The sequence below is a fragment of the Aspergillus steynii genome, assembly GCF_002849105.1.
Source record: "Aspergillus steynii IBT 23096 chromosome Unknown P170scaffold_2, whole genome shotgun sequence".
Lineage (NCBI taxonomy): Eukaryota > Fungi > Ascomycota > Eurotiomycetes > Eurotiales > Aspergillaceae > Aspergillus > Aspergillus steynii.
The window spans coordinates 780,598-803,681 of record NW_020194399.1 but is presented as its reverse complement, the minus strand read 5'-3'; the positions used below and the strand labels follow the sequence as shown (position 1 = coordinate 803,681).

The window sequence follows — 23,084 nt, the reverse complement described above, 5'->3', positions numbered from 1 at the left end:
AGGTGATTAAGATGGTTTTGTAGCATACGTTGAACCGAAAAGTTCCGTTTGAACACTAGATTGGTAGGAAATGTTTGGGGGTCAAAATGCTCCTCCCTCGAGAATAGTGGGGGGTTCCCTTATATGAGAAAAATGTCTTCCGTCTCATTGTTTGTCTTCAATGACTTTGTACGAGACAAAGGGCCATTGACACATAGACCATTCTCTATTATGATAAAGAGCATTTTCATGTTACTCTCATGGATATAGGCTCAACTTCTCTTTGTACTAGCGCTTTGTATTCACCATGGATTCCAAAGGGAAACCGCAATGATATAGTAATAGCAACAGCTGTTGGTATGTATTTTCATGACACACATATGACCGGGGGAAAGTCAAAATAATGCTAATTTTTCATTGGCGCAGTGAAAAGGGTTGTCCAAGTCCGGTTCTCAGAGCTGCCTGGTTTCCAAGCCATCGCCCCAGCACTACATTGACTTGATTTGACTTTTTCAGTTTGATACTTCTACTTACTTAAAGAAGGTTCAATAAAATGAGATAGACCATTCTAAATGCCCCTTGCTGGTAAGATTCTTTGCCCCCTAATCGAACATAGACGGCGACAAAGTGGACCAAACAATGACGGAAACAATACCAACAACAAAGAATTATTACCTTACAGGGTATTCAAGTCCGTTTAACCTGACCATCAAGGTCAATTAAAATTCATTCATTCTAATAATACAAATATCGAAACAAAAGTGCCTTAATACTGGCGAATTCTACCTTGTCCCGTTGGCTCCTACTAAGGCATTCTTAAAGGACATAGCTGGTGTCAACCCAGCTCTGCCAATCAGCACCCAGGATCTCGGAGATGGAGATCGCCTCGTCGAGCTTGTGGGAGAAGCTGACACGGTCACCCTTGGCACCCTTTCCGGTGTTACCATACTCGGCATAGGTGACGTTGTCGGTGTTGGGGCTCGCGTCGGACCATTCAGCCCAGCCGGCGGAGTTGATCACATCGGACATAGAGGTCTTCTGGAAGACAACACGGGCATACTCGGACCAGGGACGGCCTGTGATGAGCGGTTAGGTCTTGAATCCGGACTTGCCGGGAAAAGGAGAAGGGAAAAGGAACGCACCAAGGTAGTAAGTTCCGGCCTTGACGGAGTCGCCGTCGGCGGCCTCAACGGTCGACTTGTGGATCACGTAGTAGGACTCGTCGGACTCGGATCGGCGACCGTTGGCAGTGATGTGGGCAGCCGAGGGACCCTCGACGACTCGGATGTCACACTGGTGGAACCAGGCGCGAGCGCTTTGGCCAAAGATGAAGTCACTGGATGAAATACGTTAGCTTTTAGATTTTGAATGATTGGTATAGATTTCAACCTACACAGCACCCTGGATAAGGGACTTAGCGTAGATCTGGTTTCCGGACTGAGCGAGGAGAGTGTCTATTGTTGGTTAGCACTGAGCGGCTTTCCTTGCTGAGAGACGGAGTTTACCCTGGTATCCGATAAACTTGCAACCGTAGTATCCCTGGTTCTCGCCGTAGGCGCTGACGGCCAAAGCCTGGTGGCAGACCTGACCACAGCTGTTCTCGAAGTTCAGGTTGTAAACGGACGAGTTCTCGGCGTGGTTTCGGACGGTAGCTATATTAGAAAATCTAATGTTAGGACGATGATGAAATAGCGCAAAATGGGAACACGAACCGGTGTGGTCATCATTCTCAACATCAGCCAACTTGATGTTGTGAGTAACCTTGACAAGGTTCTTTTCGTAGGTGGTGGTGCTTTGTACTGTTAGTCGAACATTCCTTGGGACCTCGGAATAAGGCAAACATACTCCTCCGTCTGACCGTAGATGAGCAGCTCTCCCTTCATCGAGGGGATGTAGACCTGCTCATCATAGGTACCCTTCTCGATGAAGATACTCTGCGTAGTGGTAGCGGTGGTGCTCAGGTTGCCGACAGCATCGCTGATCTATTGCCCATCAGTATGCATCACCTGACATGCCCATGCCCTAAGTTGAGCAACTCACCGTGGTATAATCACCACCAGACTTGGCAACGACAATAGCTCCAGCAGGAGCAGTCATACGGCTCGCTGCCAGAGCGGTAGCCGCGAAGAAGGCCGACGTGAGAACGGACTTGAACATGGTGATAGGTTCGAGGGTTCGAGTTTCAAGTTTCACGAACAGCCACAAGACCAGCAAAGATCGACACGATCGACAAGGGAAAAGACGGGATGAAGAAGAACGCAAGAACTGGGCACCAGATGCCTAGCCGTCTTTATAATCCAAAGGTGCAAACTGAAATAACCCGTTGCCGATCGGGAGGAACTTGCTGCACGGCAGACAAAATCCACTAAGCCTCGCCGGTGGAGTATTCTGGAGTTTCGCAGTGGAGAGAATAATTTACTTGAAGTGACCAAGAAATTCGGGAAGATTAAGGACACTGATTTGAGGCATTTGATTTGTCGGGTATGAAAGATGGTGGAGATAGTGGCCGAAGCTTGTCGCAGTTAAGAACGGAGACGGAGGTTAAAACCAGGGATGTCTCGTGCCAATTTCGAATTTTCGCATCAATCATAAAACGCTCGCCGTTGTTAAGACTTGTTTTAAGGAGAGATGGGGCTGTGGCATGATATGCAGCCCTACGACTTATCTTGATCCGGATGGATTGGTGGATCCCATGCCGCTCAATTACCGGCAGGAGAGAGAACATATATAACCTCAGATTAACCTTGATTGAATCTTTAATTGTCTACTTGCAGATATATCCACTATCGCATCCAATGTCATCGTGGACGTATCCCACCAAGTCTATTTGGAAAAGGGGTTTTTCTCCAAAGCTTAATTTCCTTATACAGCTCCCCCAGACGGTCCTCAGACTTGTTCCGAATAATCCCCGAGGGCTCTGATTCTCCGAAATGAGCGCCACAAATTACGCCAGCTGCTGAACACCGGCTCCGAGACGCATCCTCAGAGTCTATAGCTCCCAGGGGATGTGCTCCGTGGAGATCCGCAAGTGAGGATAGAGTCGGACTTGATCTTCCGTCGGTTGACAAAACCTTTGCCTGCGAGCTATGATGTTACATTTATCTACTTGGTTCACCGACGCAGCCCATTAGGTGCTAAGAAAATATTACCTGAAATGGAAGGATAAAAATCCGAAGCATTCCAGAAAAGGAAGGGCGTTTGGTGATGTGGATACCAAAAGGGGTGATATGCCCATGCCACAGGGGAGCTCCATGTGAGGCATATTTTCTGCCTACTAGGCGTGACAGATCTTCCCAACCATACTATAACTATTCCAAAGCAAGTCTCAATCAGACTCCCGAGCCCTTCACCACGACACTAACACCCTGCGTCTGATCCTGACTCTCACTCCCATTCTCACGATCGCTATCCGTCTCTTCTCTCCCATTTGCGAGGTCATTCTCGTCCTTGACCTGCCACGTACTCCATGTCGTCGTTGGTACAGACGCCCAAAACAGTGCCGCAGCGACGATAATATTCGTTAACAGGGACACATCCTTCGAAGCGCCCAGGCCATACGAAATCGTACTCGCCAGCGACTCGCCCCCACGCAATAATGCCGTCGAGAACGTCAGGTTCTCAATACTTTGATCAAACGTTCCGAGAACCCAATACCCCCACACCGCGAAGGCATTATATGGCACGAAAAATAAGCAGTAGACGCCTACCGCACGACCGTAGCCCGGGGATCCGATGTCGAATGTCGGATTTGTTCGTCCGTATTCAGCCTGCACGACTAGGTTGTAGACATAAGTAGCGGTATATGCTGTGATTAGGAGGATCCAGCCCACTCGCGCACGCGTTGACCGACGACCGATAAGCTTGCTATCCAGGATCCAGCCAAAGAAGATGTTGATGCCCAGTCCGACCCAAGTGACCACGAAGGCGGCCAGGGCTCGTGCACGCACGGTGAAGTAAGTCGCCAGGTAGTTCCCCTCGTAAGTCTGGGCCCATTGACTAGTGAGGAAGATAGGAACGAGGGCGGCGATTTCGGGCCGTTTGCAGACGCGCCAGAAGCCGCAGAATCCTTCTGCTATAGTGGTTCGACGGGGCAGGATAGGTCGCGTGCCGTCGGTGCGGATGAGCTTGTTAACGGGACTGACAAGAAAGGCTAGCGGAAGTCCGAGACATTGTAGTGCGATCAGGATTAGGTATGTGTCTGGGCTGATGGTTCCTTTCTGGTCGCTTTGCACGTTCAGGGCTAGTTCGATGGAGGTTCCCACGATTGAGCCGATTTTGTTCAGGCCGAACCAGATGGCGACTTTTGTTTATTATTTCAGCTCTAAGTCTTAGAAGAATACTTAGAGAGCCTTACTGTAAGTTCCTTTGCGATGTTCCTCGGGATAACCAACTCCAATGGCCGCCTCAGAGACCCACAGTGCCGCCGCCTGGGGAGCGTCAGCTGCAAATAGACTTGTACATTGGTAGGTGTTAACTCACAGAGAAGCCGCACGTCGCTGCCCCAAACAGCATGAACCATTGAGTCCCGTAAACGCTATTGGTATACAGAGATGCCGAGTAAGGGGCATATCCAAGGGTCCCAAATACCAGCACCCATTTCAAACTCCATCTGTTGCTCAGAACAGCGAATACGGGACTCATGAACACCATAATTGCGAAGGTGATGACATTCGCCGCATTCACGAAGAAAGGTGTAGCCAGACCACCAGCCCCAAGGTCTAAATTTAACGGCAATCAGATGAGATTATCTCTATATACATCGGTGTTGAAACTCACTTGATAGAGCGCCCCATATTCCAGGTTGCGTGAAACTGACGAGACCGATGAGAATGGCGTTGAAGAGTGTGCCGCGATAGAACGCGTGCAAGTTGTTCCGAGGGACACGAGGCCCATCGGTCAAGGAATTTGCCATTTTTAGTAGTGTATAGTTTGTAGCGTGAGTTGATCCGAATTGATATTGCGATTATAGAGGAAAGCGCGTTCAAATATAAGCTATCATGCAAGGAATGCGCAAGGATAAGAGTTGATAGCGTGATCGGTCTTGGAAGCATAACCTGAACATCAACAAGACTTGCCTAATGAAACTATCGTCAAGAAAGACACAGTGGCCGAGGTTTAAGCGATATGACGGGCTGGTGTCATGTTTAGCGGCATTAGTCTAGATGATGCCATCACCGGCACACATCACCACACCAAGGGCAACTGACATGGATGACAGCGTAGGCTAGGCCCAGCCTTTGATAAATAGTGAGCTTGGCGTGGGCGATCTGCATCGGCAATACCCCTATTGTTCTTCTCGCGGGGAAGTACTTGCCTTGATATGTATTCTTGTCGTGATTCGCTAATCGCTAAGCAGCGGCATAGCACGTCATATTAGCTATGGCTTATAACATAGCTTGTACAGTCCGCAGTTTCGACAGAGTCTATATGCTTGCTGAATCCAATTACTCTCAAGCGTGTTGTTTCGATAACTCCAGAAATGCAAAAGATTGGAAGCATGATTTGCCATTGCAAAGAGGAAGGGGGAGTCAACCTTTTGCGTTTCGTCTTCCACACCAGTAGTTAATACCTTCAAGGTAATTCAATGACGTGGTTATGTGGTTTCTATTCACCACGCAAAACGCATGTCTCGAAAGGACGAGCAAGATTGACTGTCGCTGCTCTGGGTGTGTTCCTAGGTAAGCGCAATAGGCGGGAGAACCAAGAGGAAAGATAGACAAGGACCTAGATACCCATTCTTCGAATCACATGTCAGTGGAGATACGAACGAACAAAGACTCCTGGATTTTGTACGACAACGACGATGCGAGGAGTGGCCTTTCATATGCCACCTAGGAATCGACCAGGTTCGGGGTTGCACAGAGTCCATGTTCGATGCCATTTTCAGCGATGAACGGAACATTTGAAGTACAATTTGACTCGCGGATTCCACTGGCAAGGATGTACCCAGTCATGCTCACCGTGGAGACCCAGTGTCGCGTTCTTTGAATGGCTTTGATTCGCGGGTTTGATGAAGCTATTTGACTCTTCGATCAGGAAAGGAAAGCAGAATTTCAATATAGACTGCTGTGGCTTGAATAGACAACAATGACCCCCCTAGTGCAGTGAGAACCTTCTTGAACATAAATAAGCCCAAAGTCCGACTAAACCGCCTCTTCTTGCGTCTACCTCGACTCTCCCTCCAAAATTGAACATTCTCATCATACTCAAACCATCAACCTAAACTCACTATGAAAATGACTTCCACCCTCCACAGAACGACCCTCAACTTTCTGGAAGTCTTTGAAACGCTGAGCTTGGAAAAGTTCCTTTCCGTGCTAACCCCTGACGCGGAATACATAATCGCCCCGGCCTCATCCTCTATGCCGGTCCTCAAAGTCGGCGATAATTTCGCCGAGCATGTCAGGGGCCTCAACTCCATTCTTGACGGATTCCCGATGTTCCCGAAGGAGATCTTGGAGAATGAAGAGAAAGGACAGGTGACGATTTGGGCGACTAGTTTGGCGGGGTTCAAGGACGAAGTGAAGGACTCCGGACTGTCGGAAGAGGAATGGGCTTACAGAGGGGAGTATATAATTATTGTGACGATGGATGAGACTCGGGAGAAGATTGTGCGAGTCGTGGAGTTCATGGATAGCAGGTTGACAGAGAGACTCAAGGTGTTGTTTTCAAGGGCAAAGAAGAATTTGGATAAAATTAAGGCGGAGGAGAAAGAGCAAGTGGGTGACCGTTGATCGCTTGCTTTTGTTGCACTCTCGCTAGTCCTTTTTTTCTTTCTTTTCTTTTGCAGTTCGCTATGGCTTGGAAATTATGATAGGCCCTCAAGTCAAATTGTTCGCAACCATTCTGCTTTTAACGTTGATTCGTCGTGTCGTCGGCTCGAACGTGGACTTGAAAAACACACGGATCTTGGAGAGTTCCATGTCATATAGATCCCTGGTTCCCGCCTCTTTTACGATGAATCGGGCCATGAATTTGAAAGGCTTGCATCTTTGCAGAACCACATTTTCCAACTGGCACATTACAACAATCGACGAAACGCCCTGATAGCAAGGATTTACATTCCTAGCCCTCCAAAAGCCAAGCGTTAGTTCCTTCACATGAGTTTTTCTTTGTTGGTTTTGTATCGCTAGATGCTTCAGGCGGTGATGACCATTGCAAAACTCGCTCGAATTCCGTGTCTCTTGTAAAGGCTCTCAACAGGGTCGCTGTTTCTGATGAGTAGAGCATGTCAGTTTGATGTCGATAACGCGAGGAGTCGTGTTTTCAATATAGCAATATCATAAGCTTTACCTTCTTGTTGACTCTTGAGTTCCTTTAGCTCTAGTTGAATATCGACCAAACGGCGTGTTACTGCGAGTAAGTACATCGGTTAGTAAGGAAAGCTATTGGAGCATGCAACTGCTTCATACCGTTGTGGATCTCCTCGCTAACTTTCGGAGCCTGTTCAGTCAACGGAAGCTCTAAGGAAAGCTCCTTCGCATATGCAGCTGCCGTCAGCGCGGCATATTGTTGCCATCGATGGTTCTGATTCTCGTCGGTATAGGAGCATACGCCCCGAATTACCAGGCATGGGAATTGGTTCATAATTCCAAACGCCTCTGTCTCAATACAGCATGCACCCACCTCGTCCCGAACTCTATCCCTCACCCCCGAGTTCTTGATCGCGTGGTTCCCCGAGACAACAACGCCATAATGCACTTCTGGGTCGGGCATGTACTCTTCCTGTCGGGTGGCACACTCTGCACACTTCTTGGGCTTGCGTGGCTCCTGATCCAGCTCATGGAGCGGGTCGTTTTCACGTCCCTGGTATCTCCATCCCTCGGGATCCAGCACATCTCCATCGAAATGGCGCACCAATCTGTGGATCTGGCTGCGATTCCGGAGTCTGTTCCGCTTCACAGCACCCGTCGCTCGGACCAGACTCTCGGAAGGCTGGTTCAGCCCCCCTGTCACTTGAAACCCGTCTGTTTCGTCTTTTCCGAAGTCACACTGCACCACGGCTGCGAATCGGCCCTTGGCTTCGCTTACAACCACGTCGCCCAAGCGGACATCATATTCCTCACTTGGTATGCCGGCGCCGATCCCTACCATCAAAATCTCCCGAACGTTAGGGAAACTTTTTGTCAAATTCGTTGCCACTGAATGCGCCATCATCCCGCCGGTTCCGCCCATGCATGCCATCACAACCCGATGCTGTCCGATGCCCCCTAGCACGTAGCTGTTGGTATCACCTGGGAGAACTGCAAGTGGCGGGTACTCTTCATCCAGCATCTCAGCCGCAGCGGCTGACTCTATTGGCAGAGTGCATAGCCAGCCGATCGTGTAGTCTTCCCTTGTTGGTCCTGATGAGGTTTGACTGGACATTGTGGAGGTTTGGTCTGTTATGTCTTGCGGGTACATAAAAACGGGATTTTCTTAATGTTGAGACGCGGAGCTAATCAATTGTCATCGATAGCAGTCGGTCAAAAATCAAAAACTGACACCAGGTCGGCTGTGAAAGTCGTCTGCCGCCTATTTTGGTTAGGAAGAAGTCAATATACTAGACAGGGGAGCTTGGTTAAGCGCCGGGGTGAGTCTCAGCCTGGCGGGAAGCCAACGAATAAGAATGCCAGGTTGCCGTTCTTTGGGACTTAATTTGCACTTTTATTATTAACCACCAACTTGTGTTACCCTATAAATAGCGCAAATGAGGGGTTTTTCGTGAAATCCACCCTAATTGGTTCAAGTCTGTCCATGATGGGTGGACGTGTAAAAGAAGATGCCCAAAGCGCTCTACTCCCGGGGAAAAGGAGTCGGGTATCCAACGTCACGCAGAGGTATTCATGAGGAAATATGGGGTTGTCATAAGCAAAGAGATATGCTCTTGAGGGTTAATTCCGGGCATCTTGTTGACATCTAGCCTGTCCAGTGCCTGAACGGATTGAGGTATGAAAGCAACTCTTTCCGGCGTGCCTTCCTCGCAGCCGCCTTTATTTGTCGGTTGGCACGGTCATCATTCTCTGTTGTTGATCCGACATGGTAATAGCCGATGCAGCCCAAAACACCATACAGGTTTGGGATGGCTCCTGTGCGCACGAGGGTAAAAGGCGCATCCTGAAGGAGATCTTCTGAGATGGGACTGGCCTTCCATGGCACCTCCACGGAGAAATATCGCGGTCGTTTGATTGATAGTAAGGGTGTGAAAAAGTCGACTTCCTGGGCGGGAGGCAGCTCCTTGACTTCACCCCGATAAAGCACCATCCAGATCTGGAGATGCTGAAGGCCTTTCATGCTGGCTAGTATCGTGCAAAAGCTGGCCCAATCTTGAACCCACTCAGGATGCCTGTCCATGTCCACGAACCGGACCTCGCCAACATACGATAGTTCTAAAGAGCGGATTTTGTGAAATTTCTCAGGCGAAAGAAGAACTTGGATGGCGGGAAGTGTCAGGAGCGTTTCGGGGAACTGCCCAAAGATGTTGATCATGTTTTGAGATGGTAGAATTCCAATGGCTTCGGAATATCTGTGAGCAGTCAGATTCACCGATTCCGATTCTGTGGTCTTCATTCATAATGAAGGAAAATACATTTTCTGGCAGGTTACTAGCAAATGTAGTCTTTCTTGTCGTTCCGGTATGACTTCTTCCGAGATCGTCCAGCGGGGTCTTCCATAATTCTCAATCCCCACACCAGCGCAGTAAATCTCGTCTGTACGATCGTTTTTGGAGTATAATGTGTGAAGATTTTCATTCCGGTGTGGGCAGAGGCAGTGGAGGAGGCCGGAGTTCGTGTACTTGATGAAGTGGATGGTCATGCCGCCCAGGACATACTCGTATATTCGCAGCCGAAGCTCGGGGGGTATTCGGAAAAGGGGGCTTTCACATTGATTGTGAGGTTTATGGCTCCAATGATCCATTTTGATCGCTCTCGTTTCATATTCCCGTAAACTCAGGAGGAAATGAGATGTTGAGAGAGGAACAACAAGGGTGGCAGTTTTCAAAGCCGTGGGAGCCTTGCGAGTTGCGACCCCGACTTCTGCCGATTAATCTGTGTGACATGAAAGTCCAAGGCAGCCGGGGTCTACCAGTCCGGGTCTGTTGGCACGGAAATGCTGGACTATATATCTCTTTATTAATTAATTCAGGCAGCGAGAAAAACCAGGGTACATTTACTTTCCCATGCTCCATTAGCCTTCGTTTGCTCTTCCATTGATGACTACAGACGCAGTTCACACAGTTGTTTCAGTTGCCTGCAAAGGTTTATGAGTTTGTATAGAAACAGAATGTGTCTATTCAGAGGTTTAGAGTGCTCAACATAAGCTCATTCCCCTTTCCCCCCAACATCTTGGATGACCGCATGGCGGATAATACGCCAATTGGATTTAGCCGAGGTCGGGACAGGCTAGTCTCGAAGTGGCCTAGCGCTAGTTAATAGTCACGTGCTTTACTGGTCTTATCTCCGGCTATCTCCACACGATGGGGCCGGATACGTCATGCACCCAGTCGACAACGTCCCAAATTTGGAACTCATCAACAACCTACAGATCATCCAGACTGACGCCATGCTCCGACAACATCGACTTCCTCCGTTCCTCCGTCCCCGACTCACCTGGCGATACCTCCTTTCCTCTGCTGCCGTCCTCTACATCACCTATTGCCTCCTCGCCGGGCAGCCATTCTTCTCCTCCGATATGCCCCCTTACTCGGGCCCCTATGCAGTGGGGACTGTCGATCTCGAGGTTCCACGACCGCCACGTCGCGCTGGCGAAGAGTTCTTCCGCGATGGGTCGCCGGCGTTCGAGTTGGAAACCGTCCTGTTCTCCGTGTACTACCCTGCGTCTGAAGGCGTGGAGAGCACGAAACCTCGCCACCCGTGGATCAGCAAGCCGGTTTCGTTAACAGCCGAGGGTTACCTTTCGTTCGCCAACTTGAATAACTTCTTTCTTAACCCGATTGCGACACTTGGCATTTGGGGTCTTGTGGGGGGGAGGGAAATACCTGCCGAGGTGGATGTTCCTCTTGCGTCGAGTGAGAAGGATATAGATCGAGAGGTCACACCTGACTTGATGGTGGAGCCGGAGGATAAGTTTCCGGTTTTGATCTTTTCTCATGGATATGCGTCTTCTAGAACGGATTATACCAAGTATCTTGGGGAGCTAGCGTCTCGTGGATATGTGGTTGCTGCAGTGGAGCATCGAGACGGCAGTTGTCCGGGAACGATGATCATGCGGACGGACGATGGGTCGGAGAAGCCGCTTTACTCTTTCGGGGCCAGTGATATAGAGAGACTGAACGATCTCGATCGTGCGGAATTCAAGCAGCTGCAGCTTGAGATGCGGCAGCTAGAGATGGAAGAGACATATCAGGTCTTGAAAGCCATCAACGAAGGGAACGGAAGCGATATCTTCAGCGCAAGCAGCCGGAATGAAGGAGAAGATCTGGAGTCATGGAAAGGCCGACTCGATCTGGATCGCCTAACAGTGGGAGGCCATTCATTTGGCGCAACGCTTGCGCTTCGCACGCTGAAGGGCGCACCCTCGGAACAGTTTCCCGCTCGGGGTGCGATCGTGCTGGATCCTGGAAAGTCCAGCGGACCGTTGAACCACGACGTTGACGTGCCGACGTTGATCGTACACTCTGACTCCTGGTCCCGAAAGCTCACCATCTTCACGGGCCGACCACACTTTGACGTCGTCAAGGCACTAGTTGAGGGCATTATCCAGCGCGGCAAAGATGCGTGGTTCATGACTTCTGTCGGCACATCGCATCCTTCGGTTACGGATGCTCCTCTGATTGAGCCACTGCTACTGAGCTGGACGACAGGGGCGACGATAGATGTCAAGGAGGGAGTGCAGCAGTATGTGCAGACCTCGTTGGAATTCCTCAAGTACTTGCAGGATGAGCAGAAGAGGGGGATTCTGCAGGAAACGGTCAGCCATCCGGAATATGACCAGGACATTCGGGATGAGAAGCGAAGACGAGAGCAACACCCTGACGTGGAAAGATACTGGCAGATTCATGTCTCACCAGTAGAAAGATAAACATACAACCCCACATTCTTGTTTATGGCCTTCACCGAACACGTTATGAAAGCACCGCCTGTAATTTTATTATCACTCTTTCGCCGTCCTGTATATAAGTGATTCATTCTTACATTGTGAGCAGACTATACATACTGTTTCCCAAAATTTTCCCTCAACTGAGAGGTAGTGTAAATCAGTTCTAGATATGAATATTTTAAACATCCATATTACTGACAAATTGTATGGCAGAATAAACGAACAGTTATATCAAACTGCTGCTCCGCTTAAGAGCGACATCCAACAATAACATGGCGTGAAACAAGGTCCCAGAGACCCGGACAAGCCTTATGACATGAGCGCCCGCACTAATCAAACAGAAGAATCTAAAACACCCCCAGACGCCTTATCTGCCGAGCCCTCCATACCCGTCAAGCATTCCCGGTCCCTAGTCCGAGATCACCGAGAACGGGCTCGGAGAGATCAGGGATGCATGACCTGACACCTGACCTGGAGGCCGGCCTAGACAAAGTCACAAAGCAAGGGAGGGCTGATTACGCGGTGCTTCTGACACCAAGCATATCTACTATGATGTGCAATTGAGCCATGGACTTCCATTACTCTGGAGGTAATCTCGGCTGCAAAGGTGGGGCTGGTTCTCGGGGGTCACGCAATCCTGCTTACGTCAGACGTTTGAGACGCCAAAAGCATGCGTTTTGCCCCTGGTAGTTATGTTTCATTTCCTGCGTCTGCAAGGCTGATGAGGATCGACCATTCGTGAATTGGATCGCGGAATAGATGCAGTCCACGTAGTCATTCCTTCATCTGAGGCTTTGCTGCCATTGCTGTCTTGGCGGTCTGAAGGGAGGGGTTCGGGGTTGCTGGGTTACTTGAGTGGCACGCGCAGATAATCCCAAACAGCTGCTGGAAAAACAAATGGACTAATCCGGACAGTATAGACTAGATGAGCCGCCGGGGTTTATCCGGGCGCGGGCCGGCCCACTGGCCGGGGACTCGGGAGGCGCTCCCCATCCTCCCCATGTTTCAGGTTTCTCATCGGGTAGGGCTGGTGGCGAATACAGCTACGCAGTACTAACGACATTTCTTGATGATTTAATTGGTTTTGGACTAAATGTAAGACGACAAACTTCATTCGTGAAATCGAAAAGTGGGAAGAGAAGAAAAGAAAAGAATCATGATGATGAAGAAGAAGATGATGAAGTAGAAAAAATAGAAGAAGGGGAAAAAAAGGAGTAGAAAAAAAAGAAGAGCTTCATCCTATGCCCAATCGTTGCGCCTCACATGTTTCACTCGCACATGATTCCTCAGATTATACCCTCGGTTAAAAGACCTATGGCAGCGTCTGACGGGACATATATGCGACCCCGGTGCCACATGCTTCTCCTCCAGATGACGCATGAGCTCTGCTTTGCGGTTGAAGGTCCCGGAATAGTCGCAACCGACCCATTCACATCTACGTGGCCATGGATTCTGAGATCTGAGAAATAAATATCAGCACTGATTAAGCAACTCAAAATGAAGATCATGGAAAATTAACACACCTAGTTGGCAGTTCAGGAGCCAGCTGCTCGAATCCATGTGCAGGTAGATGAGTAGCATTGTTAGGACGAAAGATGTTCGGGTTATCCTGTAACTGCGGAGTAAAGAAAGGTGGCTGCATAGCCGTCTGCAATGCGATTGTGCAGTCACGGACTGGGGTCTGACCCATGAAGGGCGTTGGCTGACTCGATTGGTCAAATGGCATAGCGCAAGGAGAGTCATCCCAGAAGGTCGGAGGGGTATTGTTGGGTATTGTGGGGTCAATCAAGGTATTATGCGCAGGATAGTGTGGCATATTGCTTTGGTCAGGTTCTGGTGGGGATTGAAAGACATTGAAGCTGTAGTCTCCCGGGGGGAGAACGGGCTGTAACCCCGGAGGCGACATTCCCGCATGGCTACCCCTGTTTGAGCAGCGAGTGGGGGTGTTTGGGTTCTGACTTCCCTGAATCCAGGTCATTGAGAAGAGCTTCTAGGGCTTGGTTTGCTGCTTGGGTGTTTGGGAGTTCAACAATTTAAGACTCGGGAGCACTTAAGGCGAGAGACCTGAGGTATCAGAAAATTACAGAATCGTGGGGGTTCAACTGATCTTTATCATCCATAGGACTGCTCATCAGAACACCCACGAAATGACGATTTACAAGATGGCATTTAATCTCGATGGAGGCGGCAAGAGGCTGAATTCTTCCCATGGGGGTTTTTGGATCAGGCCAATGAAAGACTGGCATGGCCCTCGAGTATACGCCTTGAGCAACGAGCTCGAACCCAAAAGTTACCAACACTCATGTTACGGATATTACCGGAAAATCTAAACCGGAATGTGACGAGGGGCCATGATATTCTCTATCTGCACTCCATCAGGCCGGGATCGTCACAGAGGATGCAAGGGGGCACTGCGGCTCGCGAGACGAGCTCTTGAAGGGGTTTGATTGGGCGACACATTCCTGGCCACTGGCCGTGAGAGTCCGAGGCTTTATTCATGCAGCAAATTTGCCTAGCTTTTCTTCTGACCAAATCTCGAACGTCTCCCGTCTGCCATTCCACCTTCCCGACCCATTCACTGGCACTTAATCTCAGCGTTTCATCCTTGAAACACGCACAGAATGAGCTGCTCCGAGTGGAATGCCTTGAAAGGCGAAATCCAACGCTTGTACATCCAGGAGAACAAGAAACTGGCCGATGTGATGCAGATCCTGGAGACTACGCGTGGCTTTCGAAAGACGTAAGCTCTGGCAACCCAGTCAGGTCATGTGTAATCAACGTCTGACCACAGAGAGCAGAAGGCGACAATATGAACGGAAACTCAAGATGTGGAAATTCGAGAAATACCAGATGACCACTGATAAGTGGAAGGCTGTTCGACGGAAGGTCGAAAAGCGACGAAAGAACAATAAACAGAGTGACGTGTACATTAATGGAGTCCGTTGTCCATCGCCAAAGCTACGAAGGGAACTGTCACGAACATTTGAGTCAACCCTTGAAAGACTCGTATCTGGTATGCGAGAACCGGTGTTAAAACCTCGCTTAACGGGCGCTAATAATTGACAGCCCCGTCACCTCCGATGCCTGAAGGGATAGTTGTTTGCTCCCCTCCATCTTTCGCCGGGCCCTCAGGACAGGTGAGCCTGCCATGGCAGAGATTCTTGCATGGGTTTCAGATGAAAAGAAGCAAAGGTGGGCATTGAATACATTCCTCGGGTTTACCCCTACTGATTAACATAACAGGGCTTATGCTGGCTAATCCTACCTCATTTTGGTCTATGCCGCTGCAGACCACAATGTCAATGAATAGCCCCGATCGAAGTATCATGCCCGCTTTAGTCGCATGGCTGGCGGACCCTGCCTCCAATGCCACGTCGAGGACGGCACCCAGTGTGAAAGCAAAAGCAAGCCTCCGTCTATTGATGCCTGGACCATGCGACCATGAAAATATCTGTCACATTGACTGGACCATTGCCAGCGAAAGCGAACCTCATATGGAGAAATATCTGATTTTTCTTTTCCTACTGTCCAATAAGTTTATACAGGTCGGTGGACCACGGCAGCAAGGAATGGACCAACTAGTTCTAAAGCTTCTTTGTGAAGCGGGAACCAATACGTCTCGGAAGATTAAGGATATTTGCTCTGTCAATGGTGTCGCAACTGAAGCAATTGCTGAGGTGCTTTTTGGAGCAGCAGTCAGGTACCAGGACTTCACTTCCATGAAGATACTGCTGGATGCAGGTATAGATCCTGATACACAAATTGATGGCCATTTGAAGGCTTTGGGGTTTGCCGCTGCCATTCAAGATCAAGCGCTTTCGATTACAATGACCCGTCTACTCCTGTCGTATGAATCATCAATCAACCGCCAGAAAACACTAGATTCTGCTCTAGTGACCGCTATCCAAAGCCGCAAATCAGAACTCTGCAAGATTCTTCTCTCCGCCGGAGCTCGAACAACACACGAGGCGATCTTGGCGTCAGTCACTTCATGCAGTTCTGAGAATGGGGTTGAGGTGCTCAGAATAATCATCGACGCTCACGAAGACGTCAACGACATGTTTGACTTGGAATGTGGAACAAAGACTCTGCTTGGGTTGGCAGTGGAGTTGAACAATGTTGCCATCGCCGAGTCTCTTCTTCGACGCAATGCAGATGCAGACATACCACAACAGATTCTGTTCGAAGACCAGGTTGTTTTCACCAGCATAATTGGATTGGCAGCTCGCAAAGGCCTCAACAACATGGTTCAATTTCTTCTAGACGCTCGTGTGGACGTCAATGCTCCGACTGCGAAGTATCCTTTTATCTCCCCAATTGTACTAGGTCTCGCTGGTGGCCACACAAGCACTGTGGAGGCTCTAGTTCGGAGTGGGATTCACTTCAAAGCCACTGAAGTTGCGATGGGGCGATCGCTTATTGACAGAGCAGTCGACAGTGGGGATTGGGAGCTTTGCCAAATTATATTGGAATCAGGGGATGGGGTCAACACCGAGGAATCGTCAGATTTCTACACTTCCAAGTTAATGCACATGTTACACAAACGGGACTTCGACACTGCATCTAGGCTCTTAGATCTCGGTGCGAGAGTCAATGACTTGCACAATCAGGTCCCGAACACGGTACTCGGGGCATCAATCATGGCCGGGCGTTTAGACTTGATCGATCAGACACTCATGTCGGGGGCAATGGCAACAGGGCATGATCTCATAACGTCTATCGAGAACATTAAAATTGCAAAGCATTTGGAATTCACCGGCATACTGCCCTATATCATGTTGGGCTCCGGACAGGTCCTTTTGACAAGATCAATCCTTGCACGGAATGCAGATCTTGTTCGCTATCTATTAGTTCACAATGTCGACAGGCAATCCAATCAGACGGTTAAGTGGCAAAGATATCTTTTGCATCGAACGCTGTCGCAGGCATCTGTGATGCAAAAAAGTCTCCACGCAGACCTGGAGAAATTCCTATCCCCAGTGGAAGCTGCCATCACCAGCAGAAACACCTCACTCGTTAGATTACTTCTTACTCGAGGAGCTATTGTCACCGAATCGATATTGAATGCTGCTGTGTGGGACTATCTGCAGACGGACAGGGATAGTACGCTTTATGAAGTTCTCCTAAGGATTCCAGAAGAGTTTTGTGCTCCCACTGCGGTCGCCATGGCGGCTTATGCCAACGATCTTCCTCTTCTACAGCGTCTTTTAACTGCGGGAATCAAACCGACAGGCGAACCTCAAGTCCTGAGCCATGCCAAACACGAGGAGCTTTTGCACGGTGGGGATTCTACAAACCGGTCAGGCAAGCCAGGATGGTGGCATGACTGGCCACCTCTGAAAGGCCAGACCGTTCTCCTCATCCCTGCTGCCAGAGGGGACTGTGCTCTTTTACGCGCTCTTCTTGATTCATATACTTGGACTGCCTCCGAACTTGGTCGCGCGCTCACTATCAGCCTATATTTTAGCAACCTTGAAGTAGCGCAAGAGCTCCTCAAGATGGAGCCAGACATGAGCGAGTCCCTCGTGGTTCACGGGACCAGATTAATCCCGCTATGCTGTTCAATCAAATTCCATGACAAATCTCTAGTTCAAACCCTGCTATCGCACGGAGCAAGCGTCAACCCCATCACAACACCCTCCTCAGTATGCACGCCCTTACAACGCGCCGTGGAATCCAACAGCTCCGAAATCGTCAAGACCCTCATCACTGCAGGAGCAAATATCAACGCACCACCGCCAAGTCTTCCCGGGGCAACAGCTCTTCAAATGGCCGTGAAGGGAGGAAACGTCGAAATCATGGACATCCTCCTGGACGCAGGAGCAGACATCGAGGCGAATTTCGGCGCCACCGCCTTACAATTCGCCGCGATTATGGGCTACCTCGGCATTGTGTATCGACTTCTCGGTCTCGGAGCAAACATCAACGCCCCTCGAGCTCAGTTCTACGGCCGTACAACCTTAGAAGGCGCAGCTGAGTACGGACGGATTGACATGCTCCAAGTCCTTCTGAACGAGGGCGCCGAGGTACATGGGGACTTTCGATCGCAGTACGTGCGTGCTGTAAAGCTCGCCGAACAGAAAGGCCACTTTGCCGCGGCGAGGCTGCTTAAGCAGGCTGGTGGATGGACGGAGGGAGATGCGCTACAATATGAGGACGAGGTTTTCGATCGCGAGGAGGTAGAGCGGTTTAAGCAGCAGCATCCAGAGAGGGTGGCAGACTTGGGGCTTTGTGATGTTCGTTCCGGGCGACTTTTCGATCAGGACAATCCTATGATTAGCCGGTTGCATTCGAGGATTGGTAGGTGTGCTGGCACATATCAGGCTCCACAGTCTCAGAAAGGGGAGCTTAACATAGATCAGCTGGTCAGTTCGAACGATTATTAAAGATAGGATTCATACAGGCTGGCTTCCCGGCAGGGGTTAGGAGACTTCCTCGCACCTACGGACAGATTCGGGTTGGGTGAAACAGTGCCTTTAAAAAGAAAGAAACAAATAAATAAAACCTCTTCGTTTTTCACTTGTTGAATTAAAATTTATTTTTTCTTATTTTTTTATTTATATTTCCTTCGCATAAAAAAAAAGAACGGGAAAAAAAAGAAAGACGTAGCATGTCCTGGTTTCGATCCAGGGGCCTCCGGGTTATGAGCCCGGCGCTCTTCCTCATGAGCTAACATGCTTAATTGTTGAAATGGTCTGCCAAATTTGCCCTTATATTCCCTTTTTCACGTTCCAGCTCTCATTCATCGCACCATCCCATTCTTTTATCGCATAGACACCTGAGACTATGGCGAAACGACTTTTGCTTGGACGAGAATCCAGTTCCGTATCATCGAGCATGGCGTCGATCTGTCTAAGCGAACCGAGAGAGTGATCGGAAAAGTGTCCCACAAATTTTGGAGATAACAGAGCCTTGAAAATGCATCGCTTATTACTACCATCAAATATATATACCCGGCTATGTTTCAACTCCGATTTTCTGTCTCTAAAGGCGAAAGATTTTCACGAAAACGATTATCATTTTAAAGAATGACCACAAAGGGTGTGTAAGACAAAGCGTAAGAAGTCCGAAAAAATCAAGTCATTGTCTCTCTACCAGCCCCTCGACTATCAAACCGTCAGTACTATGAGATTTAACGCACGAGAGATTTCTGCACTTGTAACCTGAATTTTGAAGATTGGCTTGATTTATCTTCTCAGATCAATGGAAACAAATGAATCCATGCCAATTTGAGCCAGAGAAAGTTTTATGTTCACCTTGTAGTCCTCATGGAACATCAGTTCCTGGGCTTTCTTCCCACAAAACCTGCAAGCTGATCAAGCCCCTCGGAAGATAAGAAGCCGGTCTCAGTAATCTCTCTTTGGATAGCATTCCAGCTTGTCTCTGTGGCATCGTCGGCTCCACAGCCGAAAGCCTAGATTAGATCGATCATGGAGCCGCCCATTTTTTGCTGTATGTGCAATATGCATAGTGTGAATATCTTCATACAATACTAAATATATATATTGCCCCCGCTTGCACAAACTAGTCAACATACAAACAGATGGTTCACCGCCCACCCCACTTGAGATAGGAATTTAAGGTATACTCCACAATGAATCCTTGTTCACAGGAATATTCCGATAGTGATGGCTTGTTTCGCTAACATCCTGTCACGTGTCAATCCCTATATAAAAATTCTCTGTAGATAGAAGCTTTTCCAGTTCTTTGATCCTTTGATAAGTCCTTCGCAGGAGTTGAAGGATTTCTTTTCTTTTATTCTGAGTACTACTTGATCATCCGAACATTTCAGCTAAGATCGAATTGCTTTCAACCCGAGGAGGCCTGCTGCAACATGTCGTCCACAGACGATCCCTTTAGTTTGCGTGATATGTCATATGAGGAATTTACATCGAGTCAGATTCCTCTGTACCACGGCCCCACCGTCAACATCAAAATCGGAGACTCAGCCTACAAGGTCTCCAAGATCCTACTATGCAAACACTCGCCATATTTCAGAGCAATGTTCGAAGGGAGGTTCATGGAAGCGGAACAGCAGTCAGTCGAACTCCAAGAAATCGACGGCGTTGTAACCAATCGAGCTTTCCAACTGCTGCTCCAATGGATGTACCTTGGCCATGTCATTCCTGCCGACGAGGTCGCGACAAGCTGGATAACTTTACTGGTTGAATTTGCCAGGCTGGCAGACTTCCTGAAAATCAACGAAGTGGATATTGCAATCGCGCGATTTATCAAGGACTCAATCGCTGTCAATTCGCCCTGGGAGTTCCTGAGACCGCCTCACGCAAATATCCACCATATCATACCCGAGCATATTCAGGCAGCGAGTCGTCTACCGAGGCGACATGTGGTACGGAGACTCTTCGCTTCAGCATCATTCGACGCGTACATGCACAGCGTGGATTTCAAATTCGCCAACGAAGTTCGAGACATCCAGGATTTTGCAGCGGACCTTCTAGACGAGGTGAAGGTAGCTCTTCGAAGTGTCCGGAATGGCGGCGCCATGTGCGTCTTTAGGGACCCGTTTGATGGCAGAGAACGAGAATTTCGTCCCTAGGACTATGTTGTACTCTCTTTGAGCATACTATCGCGTGAATCTCACCCGAGGCTTTTGTCATGCCTTTTGTTGTTTTCTGTTTTTTGTTTTCTGGTTTCTAGGAGTCTTGCGTTGAGATAATCTCTCATCTCAGATTGTGAAATGTTAAATTGAATTTCTAGCTTGTCAACGCAAGTCGTGAATGAAACTTCTGAAAAGCCTACCTACTTCTAGTAAAAACCTCTAAACCGATCGAGTATTCCGTAATTTCTTGGCATTCCAAACATGTAGCCATCCATAAAATTAGCTACCCGTGCATAAAGTCATAAGGCTTTCGTAGATTGAAAGACGTGTCTGATTAGTCAACGATCGTGTCCGGTGTGATTTCGATGGGATGACATCGTAGATTCATCTAGGGATATATCCAGTGCACCGTTGAAGCTCTGTGCTTGTCGCATCAGTGTGATTCGGTTCGACTAGAGGAATCAATCCTCACCGTATTCCACTGGGAATGATGTTCTTCGACTTACGAAGAAACATGACCGACTTAAGAATCCCGAGTCTCAGATTTCATTGAAGTTGAAAGCATTGTAAGACCTGGATACTTAGATGGTGGCGTAGAACCACGTTATCCCTTGATTCTGCATGGCCATAGCTGACTATTTCAATTAGATCCATGCTCGCATGCCTTCTCATTTGAATTGAGCGAAAAGAGCAAAAGAATTTATCGGGAATGGCTTGAGACTCAAAACCAAACAGAACTATTATGGCTCAGCAGGAATGTTGTCAAGTATGGCTGATCTACCCGTCATCGATGCCACAATCTTGATTTCAGCCGCAGCCACAATTTGGAAATCACATATGATGTATCACATAACGTGACAGGAGAGCTGACGAGCAAACAGAGCGAGTGAAACAACCTGCGCCTCCTGAGTAAAATATGAACCGTGTGAATCTGCAGATCTCCGGATAACAGATCTCATTTTTTCCGAAAACATGTCCGGCTATAAGATGCAACCTCATTGCCTAGATCTCGGGCCTCCCCAGCTGCTCCAGACTACATTGATGCTGGTATTTCGACAGCGTCTGGATCAGGTGCTCCTCAAGCAAGCGTTTTGGCAGCTACTGGTGACTCACCCGGTCCTTCGGATGAGATTGAACATTCTAGTGAGCGGTTTTACTCTCGGTTGCGGGGATCGGACGGAAATTAATAACCAGTAGCGTACAGGGTATTTCCCGTCTTCAGACCTGCAAGAATGCTGGAAGATAGGATACGCCGATAAAAGGCTTAGGGAATATTTCTCACGCGATAAATCCGGGGCGTGGCAGTTGACACCGGGTGGGAGAAACGGCATTCATGAGCTTTTCCGATTCTCCGACTCCTGGTGGTTTCGAATAAACCCGCCCGCTATTCAAATAAGATTAGTTTTGCTGGAGGATGGGTGTCTCATGAACTTTGTCGTGCAGCATTCTCTGTGCGATGCGACAGGTAATTTTAATCCTTTGGCCCAAAGAATGCTTTTACTGACGCTTCCCAGGGATGCTGGATATTCTTCACGAGTACGTGGCACTCCTCCGTGGTAAGCCAATTGGACTACGCAGTCAGCGACCACAGTCTTTGAGGCTTAAGAAAGAGGTTAATGGCAAGAGAAAGGCTTTGCCCAACTCCGGGGAGCTCCTCACGGCATTCAAAGACCAGTACGGTTTTGGCATACTAGGCCTGGTCTGGTATGGCCTCCTGACATGGATCTATCTACTATTTAGGCACTCGAATCCGCGATCAGAGCAGACAGTGCATGTTCCGGGGAGTGTCATAGACCGAGTTAGTGAGCTAGCATTAGAGAAGGAGATTAAGGTCACCCGAAATGACCTCCTGATGGCTACATTACTCCAGGTTGGTAATGCAGCCTGTGCGAGCATGAGCTTGATCTGACATCTACAGGCCTCCCAAAAAGTATTTGGACAGGGCAACTTTGCCTTCGGATTCGTCCTCAGCGTCCGGAAAGACCTCGACTGTCCCGAGGACACCCTACATAATCCCTGGTGGGTCATCTTACTACCTTCCCACATAATGAACAGGTCCAGAAGCGAAAAGAAATGTCTAAATCCCCAAGCCAGAATTCTTGAGCTTGCTTCGAAAATCCGCGAAATCATCATTGTATCCCGCAGTCCTGATTGCATGCGTGCTTTTCTGGCCCACTACGAAAACCAGGGCATGTTACCGATATATCCACGGACGGCCCCTCATTTCCCGAATATTATCGTATCGTCGTCGAATCAGCTCAACTTCCAAAGTCTGGGCTTCCCAGACGAAAACGGGAGATATGTCCGACCTGGTTATGTTGAGTTGGATGTTCAGATGTCAAGTTACATCTTAGAATGGGGATTAAATCATAATGACGTAGTGACCACGTTGAGTGACGGGCTGGGTGGGTTTTATGTACATGGGACGTGTCACATGGAGCTATGGGAGGAGCTGCGGAGATGTACATCCTGTCCTACGTGAATCCGGGTCCTGAATTGGCTGTTT

General features: G+C 48.9%; 10 protein-coding genes and 1 non-coding gene across 11 annotated transcripts; 5 read left to right on the top strand and 6 right to left on the bottom strand.

The window, feature by feature from the left end:
* Positions 1-795: 795 nt before the first annotated feature.
* On the bottom strand, positions 796-2,136 carry P170DRAFT_352612 (putative pectinesterase precursor; the record flags this gene model as incomplete). The annotated part of the gene is made up of 7 exons (XM_024843929.1): positions 796-1,055; positions 1,122-1,315; positions 1,373-1,433; positions 1,485-1,631; positions 1,692-1,771; positions 1,825-1,961; positions 2,020-2,136. The coding sequence occupies 7 exons, from the start codon at positions 2,134-2,136 to the stop codon at positions 796-798; spliced, it is 996 nt and encodes a 331-aa protein (XP_024706953.1).
* A 1,172-nt stretch (positions 2,137-3,308) lies between these two features.
* P170DRAFT_348868 (uncharacterized protein) lies at positions 3,309-4,891 on the bottom strand (the record flags this gene model as incomplete). Its single annotated transcript, XM_024843704.1, has 4 exons — positions 3,309-4,279; positions 4,334-4,406; positions 4,459-4,697; positions 4,756-4,891. 4 exons carry the CDS (start codon positions 4,889-4,891, stop codon positions 3,309-3,311), a joined length of 1,419 nt encoding a protein of 472 aa, XP_024706952.1.
* A 1,229-nt stretch (positions 4,892-6,120) lies between these two features.
* P170DRAFT_487854 (nuclear transport factor 2 family protein) lies at positions 6,121-6,713 on the top strand (the record flags this gene model as incomplete). Its single annotated transcript, XM_024853965.1, has 1 exon — positions 6,121-6,713. Exon 1 carries the CDS (start codon positions 6,210-6,212, stop codon positions 6,711-6,713), a length of 504 nt encoding a protein of 167 aa, XP_024706951.1. The 5' UTR covers positions 6,121-6,209.
* Positions 6,714-6,765: 52 nt separating this feature from the next.
* P170DRAFT_433534 (purine and uridine phosphorylase) lies at positions 6,766-8,468 on the bottom strand. The gene is made up of 3 exons (XM_024848514.1): positions 7,392-8,468; positions 7,273-7,332; positions 6,766-7,193 (listed from the first exon to the last, which is right to left on the bottom strand). Exons 1-3 carry the CDS (start codon positions 8,344-8,346, stop codon positions 7,045-7,047), a joined length of 1,164 nt encoding a protein of 387 aa, XP_024706950.1. The 5' UTR covers positions 8,347-8,468; the 3' UTR covers positions 6,766-7,044.
* Positions 8,469-8,775: 307 nt separating this feature from the next.
* P170DRAFT_433533 (uncharacterized protein) lies at positions 8,776-9,455 on the bottom strand. The gene has a single exon (XM_024848513.1). It carries the CDS (start codon positions 9,445-9,447, stop codon positions 8,878-8,880), a length of 570 nt encoding a protein of 189 aa, XP_024706949.1. The 5' UTR covers positions 9,448-9,455; the 3' UTR covers positions 8,776-8,877.
* Positions 9,456-10,490: 1,035 nt separating this feature from the next.
* Positions 10,491-12,126, top strand: P170DRAFT_433532 (PAF acetylhydrolase). Its single transcript, XM_024848512.1, has one exon. The coding sequence runs from the start codon at positions 10,522-10,524 to the stop codon at positions 11,998-12,000; it is 1,479 nt and encodes a 492-aa protein (XP_024706948.1). The 5' UTR covers positions 10,491-10,521; the 3' UTR covers positions 12,001-12,126.
* A 1,131-nt stretch (positions 12,127-13,257) lies between these two features.
* On the bottom strand, positions 13,258-13,996 carry P170DRAFT_422635 (uncharacterized protein; the record flags this gene model as incomplete). The annotated part of the gene is made up of 2 exons (XM_024847455.1): positions 13,258-13,477; positions 13,542-13,996. 2 exons carry the CDS (start codon positions 13,994-13,996, stop codon positions 13,258-13,260), a joined length of 675 nt encoding a protein of 224 aa, XP_024706947.1.
* Positions 13,997-14,639: 643 nt separating this feature from the next.
* Positions 14,640-18,404, top strand: P170DRAFT_471574 (ankyrin; the record flags this gene model as incomplete). The annotated part of the gene is made up of 4 exons (XM_024852853.1): positions 14,640-14,758; positions 14,817-15,031; positions 15,085-15,210; positions 15,262-18,404. The coding sequence occupies 4 exons, from the start codon at positions 14,640-14,642 to the stop codon at positions 18,402-18,404; spliced, it is 3,603 nt and encodes a 1,200-aa protein (XP_024706946.1).
* Positions 18,405-18,624: 220 nt separating this feature from the next.
* Positions 18,625-18,697, bottom strand: P170DRAFT_t39. The gene has a single exon. It is a non-coding gene; the product is annotated as a tRNA-Met (tRNA).
* A 1,155-nt stretch (positions 18,698-19,852) lies between these two features.
* Positions 19,853-20,575, top strand: P170DRAFT_422633 (BTB/POZ domain-containing protein; the record flags this gene model as incomplete). Its single annotated transcript, XM_024847454.1, has 1 exon — positions 19,853-20,575. The coding sequence occupies one exon, from the start codon at positions 19,853-19,855 to the stop codon at positions 20,573-20,575; it is 723 nt and encodes a 240-aa protein (XP_024706945.1).
* Positions 20,576-21,550: 975 nt separating this feature from the next.
* P170DRAFT_471572 (uncharacterized protein) lies at positions 21,551-23,060 on the top strand (the record flags this gene model as incomplete). The annotated part of the gene is made up of 4 exons (XM_024852852.1): positions 21,551-21,721; positions 21,776-22,043; positions 22,093-22,448; positions 22,497-23,060. 4 exons carry the CDS (start codon positions 21,551-21,553, stop codon positions 23,058-23,060), a joined length of 1,359 nt encoding a protein of 452 aa, XP_024706944.1.
* Positions 23,061-23,084: the final 24 nt, after the last annotated feature.

Bases quoted from the DNA above. Each gene is read 5' to 3' on its own strand.
- P170DRAFT_433534 (XM_024848514.1), bottom strand. From the start codon at position 8,346: ATGTCCAGTCAAACCTCATCAGGACCAACAAGGGAAGACTACACGATC. The intron at 7,333-7,391 runs GTATGAAGCAGT...ACTTACTCGCAG, and splicing joins TAGCGAGGAGATCCACAACG to TAACACGCCGTTTGGTCGAT. The intron at 7,194-7,272 runs GTAAAGCTTATG...TCTACTCATCAG, and splicing joins ACTCAAGAGTCAACAAGAAG to AAACAGCGACCCTGTTGAGA.
- P170DRAFT_433533 (XM_024848513.1), bottom strand. From the start codon at position 9,447: ATGATCAACATCTTTGGGCAGTTCCCCGAAACGCTCCTGACACTTCCC.
- P170DRAFT_433532 (XM_024848512.1), top strand. From the start codon at position 10,522: ATGCTCCGACAACATCGACTTCCTCCGTTCCTCCGTCCCCGACTCACC.